At 38.4% G+C, this 12,153-nt stretch overlaps 2 protein-coding genes across 3 annotated transcripts in view; one reads left to right on the plus strand and one right to left on the minus strand.

Annotated features, from left to right (window-relative positions):
- LOC148357500 (C-type mannose receptor 2-like) overlaps positions 1 to 6,023 on the minus strand; it is a 41,521-nt gene extending 35,498 nt beyond the window's left edge. Inside the window, exon 1 of the mRNA XM_088346113.1 lies at positions 5,977 to 6,023. The gene's annotated coding sequence lies outside the window, so the exon portion shown is untranslated. The remainder of the gene's footprint in view (positions 1 to 5,976) is intronic.
- Positions 5,264 to 12,153, plus strand: part of urb1 (URB1 ribosome biogenesis homolog) — a 72,556-nt gene continuing 65,666 nt past the window's right edge. For both annotated transcript variants that reach the window (XM_088346108.1, XM_088346111.1), the window contains exons 1-8: positions 5,264 to 5,504; positions 5,591 to 5,730; positions 6,704 to 6,855; positions 8,033 to 8,162; positions 9,218 to 9,314; positions 9,377 to 9,462; positions 10,449 to 10,574; positions 10,880 to 11,010. In XM_088346108.1, the coding sequence (XP_088202234.1) occupies positions 5,378 to 5,504; positions 5,591 to 5,730; positions 6,704 to 6,855; positions 8,033 to 8,162; positions 9,218 to 9,314; positions 9,377 to 9,462; positions 10,449 to 10,574; positions 10,880 to 11,010 (989 nt within the window). In that variant the 5' untranslated portion in view covers positions 5,264 to 5,377. The remainder of the gene's footprint in view (positions 5,505 to 5,590; positions 5,731 to 6,703; positions 6,856 to 8,032; positions 8,163 to 9,217; positions 9,315 to 9,376; positions 9,463 to 10,448; positions 10,575 to 10,879; positions 11,011 to 12,153) is intronic.

Below are 12,153 nucleotides of genomic sequence, written 5' to 3' on the forward strand. Positions count from 1 at the left end.
ACCGTTCTAGTAGGATATTGTGGCGCACTGTGTCAAAAGCAGCACTAAGATCCAGCAGCAGCAAGAGTGATGAAGCGCCAGAATCCATTGACATTAGGAGATCATTTGTTACCTTGATCAGAGCTGTCTCAGTAGAGTGGTTAGCCCTGAATCCTGATTGCATGGATTCAAAAAGGTTATTCTCAGATATGAAAGCATTCAGCTGCTGTGCCACTACTCTTTCGAGTACTTTAGAGAGGAAAGGTAGGTTTGACACAGGTCTGTAATTACTTAAGATTTCTGGATCAAGGTTGGGTCGTTTCAGTGTGGGTTTAATAACGGCGGACTTAAAAGCTGCTGGAACTACACCTGAGGAGAGTGATGTATTTATAATATTTAGAACTGAAGGCCCAAGGACGCTAAAAAGACTTTTAATAAGTGAACCTGGGAGCGGGTCGAACTGGCAAGTTGTCGGTTTGGCCGCATTCACCACTTGTTTGAGATCATCAAGTGACAGTTCACTAAAACCGGCCATTTTCCCAGGGCAGCCACCCTGTCGTGCATCTGTAAATTTCAGTCCTTTAATACGTGTGGTACTAACAATATCTTTTGCAATTTCTTCCTGTATGCATTGAATCTTCTTAGTGAAGAAGACCATTAAGTCCTGAGCAGAGTGTGTCGAACTATCTGCGATAGTCTGTTGCCTTGTAAGGGATGCTACAGTGTCAAAAAGGGCTTTGGGGTTGTTCTTTTGAGATGCAATCACCTTCGAAAGGTAGGCCGATTTTGCAGAGGCAAGGGCCGCTTTATACTTTAACAAGCTGTCACACCAGGTTTTATGGAAAACCTCAAGCTTGGTAGCGCACCATTTTCTCTCCCATTTCCTGCATTCTTTTTTAAGGGTTCTAGTTTCATCAGTAAACCAAGGTGTGCGTCTTTTAGGACGTGATTTTAGTTTTATGGGCGCTATTGAATCCAGCACACTAGTCAGGGTGGTATTGAACTCATTCATGAGTGAGTCAATCGAGCCATTGTATTTAGGAAAGGACGCAACTGCTCCAGGAAGGAGTTCAAAGAGCTCAGAAACTGTGCCAGTGCTTATATTGCGTCCGCTAAATCCCTCAGCTTTTTTAACACTACATTTAGTTAGCACCTCAAATGTCACTAAATAATGATCAGAGATAACGGTAGTACACGGTAACACCATAATGTTTGAGGTTAAAACTCCTCGAGTCAGAATCAAGTCTAGCGTGTTCCCATTTTTATGGGTTGGCAAATCAACCAATTGATTAAAACCAAATGCATCAATTAGAGAACTAAACGCAATAGTAAGTGAACTGTGTGGGGAGTTCATATGAATGTTAAAGTCTCCCATAATTATAATTTTGTCTGCATAGGTTACTAGTTCAGACAAAAGTTCAGCAAATTCGTCTAAGAAAGTTGTGTATGGCCCAGGTGCACGATAGATAGTTATTACGTCAATTGACAATAGAGAGGACCGCATCACAAGAGCCTCAAACGTTTTGTAATTATTAGAGGTACGTGGATTAAATTTGAGCGATTTTTCAGAGATTAGCGCAACACCACCACCCCTTTTCAACGTGCGCGCTAAATGACTACTCTCGTAGTCTGGGGGAGAGGCATAATTTAGCGCTAAGTACTCATCCGGGCGCAACCACGTTTCACAAAGACCCATACAGTTAAGTTTATAATCACGAATAATGTTATCAACAAGTAAAGCTTTTGGAGCAAGCGATCTAATATTTAACAGACCAAATTTCAGCTTTGCTGAATCATTTGACTTAGCTGAACTCTTTGTAGTCTTTGTCGAGATCTTCAAAAGCTCCCGGCGTTGTGGCCGTTCGTGAGCGCTGAGTTTAAAGCGTCGGTTGTCCGGCGAGGAATGAATGGTGGAATTAGTTACATCCTCGCGTCCATCCTCGCGTCCATGTTGCTGCTTGGACTTCACACGCTTCACACATCTACCTGCACGGCAACCACGCTTCTGTTTCCTTTCTTTACGGCGCCGTCGGCGTCGTTTATTAAGAGGAATAGCTGTCCACAAGGATGCCGGGTCTCTTTGAAGTTCGCTCGGTATATCATAGGCGGTATAAAAAGTGCCCGAAAAGTCGAAATTTAGACGCTCACCCAACCGAATAAGTTCGTCCCTACTGTAAGTGTTTTTGGCCACACATGTGTCCAAAAGTGAAAGCAAAAAAGACAAGAGAACGGCAATAAATAGAAGATTAGCTGGAGAGCTACGAGCCGCAAGCATGTATCCATGCGCAGCCATCTTGAATATGAATATCTAATTGGTAGAATTGTGGGTGTTACAAAACCAATTTGATAAAATGGTGAATTATTAGACGAATAAAAAAGAAATATAACATGTACTTAAAACATATTCATTCATACATTCATATCGCCAATGTATTCTGAAAAGACTCCTCTCCTTTTCTTTTTCTTTTTCGCATGCAAGGAACATTTACAATGAAACAAGTAAAAAATTAAAAAATGCCTTAAAAATTGAGATAATCTTTTTTTAAATATACGAATTATTGGATAGTGTCATGATTGCCAAACTTAAGACACCTGGGGCAATCGTTTGCCGCGCAGGAGCACACTCTCTGATTGCCTCGAACTCCCCTCTTAAGCTGTCAGCACCCAGAGGGGGGTGTCAGACCGTACTTGTGTCTCTCTGTGTGTTTCGCCAGATTACCAGTACCAAAGACTTCTCCTGCTTGATTCCTGCCTGTGTCCTGTTTCGACCTGTTTCTGCCCCACGTTTACGATTTACTCTCCTGCCCTGGCCACCGACCTGGCTGCTAAGCTGTATCGGTTATGCCTACCTGTCACGGAGTTGCCATTCCGTCCAACGCTGCTAGCGACCGACAACCATCGGCTTCCAAAGCAAGCTCTGTCAGCTCAATCCAATAAAGATTCCTTCAAAACTAACGCAATTGGGTCCGAGATTCCATTCTGGTTCGTGACAGACGTATGTATTAGGAATGTTGCCAGAAGAATTATTGACTGGCCAATATAAATATGTACTAAGGGTTGTAATTCTGGTAGCAAACAAAATAATCACAGTTTCCTGCCTGAAACCGCAACCTCCTGACATAAAACAATGGAGAGAAAAATTAAAGCAAATGTACATTATGGAAAAAAATCACTGCAAGACTTCAACTGAAACTAGATAAATTCGAGAAAAGATGGAAGCTTATCACACAATTTTAACTTAATGTCTTAACACCTCACCTTTTATTTTATTTCTTTTATCAACATTTTTTGTAGTTTTTTTCTGTTATTTATGGGAATGTCAATTCTATACATTTTGTGGTCCGTGTTGCTGTATGATGGGTGACCCAACCCTCTGCCAAATTGTGTGTAAGAAATAAAAAGTTTTTTTTTAAAAAGAAAGAAGACATCAAGTAAATACTTCACTTCAATTTGTGTATAATTATGATGTGCATGTACAACAACTAAAATGATGTGATGATTAAAATATAAACTTATTTTAGCTGGAAAATGTTGTGGTGACAACATACTCAGGGACCTATTTTAATAACAATGTTGTTCATTGCCACTGCCGATGACATGCATGTAAGAAAAAAAAAAGAAAAAGAAAATAAATCCCGTGAACTGAAGTGAAAGTGGTTAAAAAGATATCCCCACCTTTACTGGAAAAGTACAAGGAAAAAACATGGCAAATGTATACCTACGAGCGTATTCATGAACAAATAACCTAATGCAAACAACTCATTCTTTACTGCGATGAATATTCAGATGGGTATTCCTTTTGTTTTTTTTTGATAAATGACATTAAAGCAATCACATATTGTGGACAATTCCTTAGATAATGCAATAATCAATCTCGCACTTGCTTGATGAATATTTTTTGTCAAACTAGATTATGCAGGAGGGACAAAAATAAGTTGTCAGGATCTAACAGGTGCTCTCCATTTCCCCCTGTGAATTTCCCTACGGGGATGAATAAAGTATCTATCTATCCATCTACCTATCTATCTATCTATCTATCTATCTAGATGGTGCCAAACTGGGAGGAGTGGCTTTAGAGCGCCCGCCTGTGGCTAATAAGTGGCCACGATGTATGCTGTTTTCTTTTAAATGCACTCCTCTAAAAATAGTGCTATTATAACGAGCATGAAGAATTAATGCATACAAAATCAAATTTGAAAATAAACAGAAAAGAGACATAAGATTTTGCTGGAGAATGCTTACACTGAATTTATTATTACAGTAGTAGTCATACTGAGTTGCTGTTTCTGGCAAAACTTGAGACTATATGATTTTTATTTATCTATTCATTGATATATTTATTTACTTATTTTTAATTTTATTTAATTAGCAGCTGCATACCTGTCAACCTGTATGTTTTTGCTGTACAAAGTACGTTTATTATGTATTTTAGGACGTGTACGACGTACAAGAAAATCTGTACGGAAAAACGCAAATTTGTCAATTATGGGTACAATCCGGTACACACCGACTACCACAAAACGGCAAATCAATCAAGTCAAACGCGTTCGCCGTGGAAGCCTCTATCTCGTTATCGTTTTTTTTCGTTGCAAACGAAGCGAGCGGTTTGATGCTACTGTGCGCATGCGTCTGCCGCCTGGGGATTTCCCATCATGCATCATTCCGAAAAAAAAAAATGGTGTAAGATGATTTTGTATTTTGTACGGGAAAATACGAGTTTGTACGGGCATGGAGCCGTGGAGGTTGACAGGTATGCAGCTGTGAGGTTCAGGAGAACAGCATAAAGGGTTATAGCAATTGATTCATCTTTTTCAATAATTAGTGTCTTCAAATGTTCTACCACTACTGCTGCTATTAAAAGTGATTCACTTTAAAATATATGTAATATATGTTGAATTTTCCTTTTTGTGACGATATACTTTCTTTACTGTAGTTGTTTATGATCTCTCCATCACAGTACTGGTTACTCAAAACCGGGGATTGACTTTGTTGTTGTTGTTATTATTATAATATTCAATCCCATTAAAAAAAAACATTTATTTATTTATTCATTGATTTATTTATTGTTTGATTTGTACAGCAGCGTAACATATTATTGTTTAAAATTCATTCATCTTTTTCTGTAAATTCCCCCATCAGTTGTTCAACCCCACTTTTCTAGTTATAGTACAAAAATACATTTAAAATATATATTTTTAAAATTTTCTGTTATTACTCTCAGCGAGGCATGGCGACGATTTATCCGCTACCGTGCGGAACTAGTCACCGATTGGATATTGTTTCTTTCCAGTTGACAATTTAGTCGGACTGCTTACACTAAACGTGGATGTATGTTTTGTGTTGACATGTGACTGGGGCTTTTAATGTTGTCCTATTTTGGCTTTGTACATATTTAAAAATGAGTAAAAAGCGTATCAGTGAGTATGCGGTGGAGTACAACACGCCCGCCAAGAAAGGAATGATAACAGAGTTCAACGGGACCATTTTTAAAAACATGCTGAGGGACCCCACCACTGCCATGAAAGGTTTGAGTTCACCCTTGTAACTATATTAATTGTTCATAATATAGAGCATATATGTATATATAAGTATCTATATCTTTGATCATCAGGACTCGAGATTTTCGTATCAGCCGCCAAGAAGTTGCCCTCTTCAGATTTGTATGATGTGGTCGAAGGTTACATCAAAATCTCCATGGAGTGTGTAGAAATATTCAAATTACTTGAAGGAGAGAAACATCCCGAGAGAGAGGTGACTTGTTTTTCCACAGAAAACCCTCGCGTAATTAATCTGTTCAGGCGTTGGTTGCAATTTGCGAGTGAATTTGCCGTGAAGCGGGGGATGGGACCCGGCTAATGCGTTCCGTAACCCAGATTATAGCATTCAATCTTAAAATGGTTTTATATACAATAGGTTATACTCATGCGAAATATCCGTTCATTTTATTGAATAACATAAAAAGAAAATACATGTGAAGAGACAATGATTTTGTGTGACCTGACTTGAGCTGTTGAAGTGGAGTATCTGTTGGACGTAGAGGTGATAAGACGCCATATTGAAAATGAAACTGGATTTATAAAGTTTCACTTGGCAGGATAGTTTAATCCTTTGAAATATCCTTACTTTCCTCACTTCGTTTTTAAAGGGACAGTGTTGAATATTAAGTGCCTCCTAAAAGTGTATTTAAATATTAGGCAAAAATACATGAACCGTCATACCAAGGTTATTTAAAAAAAAATCATAGGTCGAGAAATTTGTATTTCTTTTTCACCATGCAAGTCCCACTTAGGTCGGCGCCATGCTGTGCCGTTTATCACTGGCCCTCGCTCGTACCAGACAACACTAAACCATTTAGTGTTCAAATATTAAACATTGAGGCTTCAACAACGGTCGTTCGGCAATTAGTTACAGCCTTGCCACTTGGCGAAAATAACAACGTGTGTACCTTCTTCATCTTTCTTGATAATTTCAAGCTTTGTTTCCAAGGATATCATGTTTTGATTATATTTTAGCATCATTGCAAGCTTTGGAAGCTTTGGACCCATAAAGAATGAATACAGTACAAAAAACAGTAGTGTATCGCCGACTCACTAATTTTTTTCCAGCTCACAAAAGTTTGAAATGAATATGAGAAAGACATTGCGGGAGGGAGTTCAGCCAACAGCGTATCTGCATATTAATTAAATTTTGATAAACACACATCGATTGGGTTTTCTTTGTGCAGATGGAACTGATCTTCGAGAGCTTAGAGGTAATTCTCCTGAGAACAGCCAGCGACCTATCCCACTTCAGCATGGTGGCCATCACCATAGTGAAAAAGATTGTTTCTGCTCTTATGAAGCTGATTCAAGGATGCTTTCATTCAAAAAATCACAGGTTGGTTGGTAGTTCTTTTTTTTCTTTGCAGTTTTTTGTTTGTTTTCAACCTGAAAATGGCCCTCCTTTAAGAGCTTATCTGAAAAGAAAAATCCTGAATCTGAAAATTCTCTTTATTCATTCTGAAATGCAGCTATATGTCAAAATAAAGACATTAGCGAAACATGCCAACTGCATGAGTTGGCATATTATTATTATTATTATTATTATCAGTGGGAAATCTAAAAGTCAAAAAAGATGAACTCCAATAAATAAGCATGCAAATAGTCAAGACACGTTTGTTTGTAGCCCTTTATCACAGGGAGTCTCCAAGGGCTGCACAGACCACAGATTACTGCAAACTAAAGACTATTATTACCACATCCGTTGATGTTTAAACCTACATGAGGACAAGCAAAACCTCAAAACTTACTTATGTATGCTGGAAACATTCAGAGTACAATAATTTCACGACCAAAGGGCGCACCATGTGAAAGGGAGCGGTCTCTGTAACGGTCTCTATTTCTGTATTCAACACCTAGACAATAGGGTGTGGTAGGCCTCTGTCTGCGGCCATGTTTCAACAACACAAAAAAGCATACAAGTGTGCGTATTTAGAAATACAACGGAAGTAAAACTGACTTTTGTTGTGGTTTATTTAAGTATTGATTATAAAGTAAAACATGGATCAAAACTTTTTTTTTTTTTTTTTAAAGAGCTGGTACAAAACAGTTTGACACTCACATTTTTTTTACCGGTAATCCATAACATAACTGTCAAAATCCTTGTCCTCTATTTCTAACCTGAGCTATGTTGCTAAATCTCCATTAAAAGGTTAACTTTTCTTCACTTTCAGAGTCCGGTTCAGAGTCACTTTTGGAAAGCTCGAACAGTCCTGCCCAAGCATTGACAATTCATTCTTTTCATTATAATCCGCTGTAAATTTCTGCACCACCATAGTCCTGGTGGAAAAATGACACCGTTTCATGAAACAAAAGCATCAAGATGATAACAATTACTTTCAAATTGCTAGATACGCTACGGCGTTAGCATCTATGAGTATATTTTTTTTCCGATAACATAAAGAGAAATTCACCCTAAAATTGTTCCGGATGTGGTGTGAATTAGGTTTGTTGGTGGAAAACGTCCTCTGGTTGTAACCTCTTTTCAATTATGCCATTGTTTCCTTTTTTCACAGATTAGTGTGTCAGTGCCTAAGTCTCCTGTCTGCATCGGTAGCTCAAGGTCCGGAATCTGCTCGAGAGATCTTGAGTAACATTTACATGAATAAGTTCCTCTCAGGCCTGGCGAGGAGGAAAGTTAACAAGGTGAGAAGAGCAAAAGTCCATCTTCGGCAAAAGGGACTATTTGTATACTTGACACATTTTCCTCCACTCTCAGATGACTACTTCCTTTATTTGAATTTGATTGATAGGGATTTTTTTTTTCTTTTACCCATCTAAAACCTTTGGTTTTGAAGCTAATGGGTTTAGTTATTTAATATATGGTGCCATCTTAAAATTAAAATTCATTGTTAGTGTTTCAAGCTGTCTAAATTTAATGACTTAATAAGCTGGACCGCAATGTACGGTAGACCCCAGGATATAGCATCCCCACTTTACGTTTTCACTTCACAATGTGAAAAAAAATGTTTTCTTGGACCGTCATGACAGAATAATTTTGCATGCCCAAAAACCTAAACAATTCAAATTTTGTGGTGTTCATGCATATGATGAATAACATCTCTAAGATGCCTTTCTGCTCTTGGTCAACGTCGTATATATTGCTGGTCTGCTATTGGTTTGCGTCATGGCATCATGGAAATTCTAAAATGCGTTTGTCTGAGCTACCTCCTATAACGCATTTCTCTCTTCTTTCACTTCAGAATCTATTGTGCTTTGTAAAAACTTGACATGAGTCTGTGATGCAGTGCTGTATTTTTTTTTCCTCATACTGTATTCCTTATCGGTCACAATGCTTGCAGTGGTGCTAGAGGGACATGCAAAAACATGATAACCATGGAAACACAGCTTGTCGTTATCAAGCAGTAGAAAGAAGGCTCATAAATTCAGATTCAAATGTGCAAGGAGTGGCAAGCTATAAATGATTATCTTGCTGGTGTTTCATCTAAGGTACTCGGGCTTCAGCGCTAATGACCATGGTTTTCTCTCCCCCGCTATACTGCAATTTCACTTGCAATGCCCAGCTCAGAATGAATTCATGTCATATCTTGGGAGTCTATTGCATTTATTTTTCCAATTTTACTTCAGCACGTTTACCTGTGCCTTTATTGAGTTTGGCTGCATCTGGCCGAAATTAGAAAAGTGTGTGGGGAAAAAAAAGATCGGTGCCACCTCACAACATATTTTCCTTTTTTTTTCAGGGGAGACCTGACATCCGCATGGCCTACATTAAATTCGCCCTCTCCTTTCTGGTGTCTGGCAACAACGAAACAATTGTACAGATACTTGAAATTAAAGGTAACCATGGAGTAGAAATTAGCAATGAAGAATTTTAAAATAATGTGTCAATATTTTGGCAGAGCTTCTACCTGAGATATTGTGCACGGGGCTAAAAGAGGACAGGATGTCTATTGTCAATCTCATCTTGTCCACACTTAAGACCAGAGTAAGAAAATATAAATATATATATTGTACTTTGATAAAAATTCCACATACCATTGTAAATATGTAAGTTCATTCATTCATTATCTGCACCGCTTATTCTCAGTGCGGCTTATATACAGGTGCGGCTTGTGTATGGACAAAATCGGTTTTCCCCTTAAAATGTCATGGGTGCGGCTTATAATCGGGTGCGCTCTATAGTTCGGCATTTACGGTATATATATATATATATATATATATCCATCCATCCATTGTCTACACCCCTTATCCTCAGTAGGGTCGCGGGGGTGCTGGAACCCATCCCAACTATCTTTGGGTAGTGGGCAGGGGACACCCCGAACTGGTTGCCAGCCGCAGGGCACACATAGACAACTCACTCGCTCATACACACCTAAGGACAATTTGGAGTGGCCAATTAACCTGACATGCATGTTTTTGGAATGTGGGAGGAACCCGGAGTGCCCGGCGGAAACCCACGCAAGCACGCGGAGACCATGCAAACTCCACACAGTAAGGTTTGATCCCATGACCCCAGAACTGTGCCGCACACGCGCTTACCTCTGCGCTTCCCTGCTGCCCAATAAGTAATTTGTTAAATTAAAAAAACAAAATTATGAATTTCTCAAATATTTTTCTCTCAATGCAACCTGACAGAAGAAATGCCTAAATAGTAAATACATTTATGAATTCAAGTAAAAATGAAAACAAAAATACAAAATATTATGCTTAACTACCATAAGAAATATTTAAATAAAATATCTGATTTTTATTGTACTAAATACAGTATAATTTACCCCCTGTGTAATAAGTATTTTAAAAGTATTACTCTTCTAACTTGCATGTGAAATGAAATGTTGCGTAGAATTTTCTTTACACGTTTAATTGTTCAATTTTCAAAGCAGCATTTCTTAGCTTTTGTGCCAAATTCCACCTTGTGAACTTTTCTTGACATTCATCCATTGATTATTTTTTTTCTCTGTCTAATTGCAGATTGTATTAAACAAAGCAATAAGCAAAACACAAAAGGTGCGTTTTTTCACTGCCACAGTCTTGAGCAACATTGCCTGTCTGTACAAATGGCACGGGATTGCAGACGCCATCACTGAAGAGAAAGAAGTGAGTTATGTGAAATAACGTTGTATGTGTTGCTTCTTAGCAACAGTCCTCACATTGTCTTTTATACCAGCTCGGTAGCCTAGATGGTAGGGCGCCCGCTCCGAGACTGAGAGGTCGCTGGTTCAAACCTCGGCCGAGTCATACCTAAGACTTACAACCTTGGTACTCATTGCCTCCCTGCTTGGCGCTCGGCATTAAGGGTTGGAATTGGGGGGTTTGGTTTGATGAATTGTTCCCTTGCCCTTGTCAAAGAAGTGTAAGGGGGAAGAGAAAGAAGTAATGAGATCATGCTTCTATGTTAAAAGATGGAGAATGACTCTGAAGAATCTGCAATACAAGTGGTGCGGGAGATGGCTCACAGTTTCCTTCTAGACGTGTGTTGCTCCAGAAAATACGGCATCAGCTTCTACGATAGCAGCTTGGGCACAGCAGCCAGGTGAGTATTAGGGTTAAATTTCTACATTACCCCCCAGATTACTGACACCCAAATGCAGCCCGTTACACTGAAAGTAACTATATACAAATTACCGTATATACTCATATTAAAGCTGACCTCATAGAACTGCTTTGAAATAGACACATAATGAAAAAAAAAAAAAAAACATGTACACCAACTAGTGGAAGCAGTGAACACTTCATATTTCTTGGCTTGTGCAATCTTGAGAACTTGCAAACTAATACAACCTTGACACTCCTTATCCGTTTTGTCTTCAAGTCAAGTCACATTTATTTAGCCCTTTATCACAAAAATGCACAGGATTACAATTACTCAATCGCCTGATATTAAACCAAGAAGCCACTCAAATATTTACTTCTCCATTTTTGGTTACTGTTTAAGAGATTTTCTTTTTTTCTCCAGGCACGGTGTATCGCAAAAAGAATGATACAAATGAAAATACAAAAATTCAGCAGTTTTACGTGAATTCTGTGCTCATGTTTGCCCCAGGGATTTTGTTGTTTCTGTATAAGCCACGCCCCTTTGCCCTGTGCTGGTTACTATTAGCTACTGGTGACACACATCCAAATGTGCACATTCAAAACTGACCCCCTGATTTATTTCTTTTTTTTCCAGTAATCCCTTTTTTACGTGGGGTTTGTGTTCCAAAAACATCCCACGACTGTCAAAACCTACAAAATGGAGAGCCCTATTCCTTTGATTATTTAATTATTAGTTAATTCATCAAGAACAAACTCAATTTACAGGCTAAAGTGTTATTTTAACAAATAAAAGTACTGTACTGTATACATTTTTTAAATTTTTTCACAAATAACTTTTGTTCTGTCAAATTGTAATTTTGAAAATAATCTTGCTTTTTTATCGCACAACTGTTTGGATTAAGGAGCTGATCCACTTTACGTTACATGATACTTGCCACCACCAATTCTGTCCGACAGAAACCACATATTTTCCATTATCAAACATTTCTGGAAAAAAAATAGGAAGCGCCAAAGACCTGCATTTGGCTTCAGAGCAAGTTGAGCGGGTGGCGAAATCCAGCTTTGTTTTCCTCATGTTGAGTTTTTTAAGTTTTTTTTTTTCTTGCCTTCATGTAGTTTTCAGATCAGGTGATTGTGTAAT

The sequence above is a fragment of the Urocampus carinirostris genome, chromosome 10 (genome assembly GCF_059441175.1).
Source record: "Urocampus carinirostris isolate Australia breed hairy pipefish chromosome 10, RoL_Ucar_1.0, whole genome shotgun sequence".
Classification (NCBI taxonomy): domain Eukaryota; kingdom Metazoa; phylum Chordata; class Actinopteri; order Syngnathiformes; family Syngnathidae; genus Urocampus; species Urocampus carinirostris.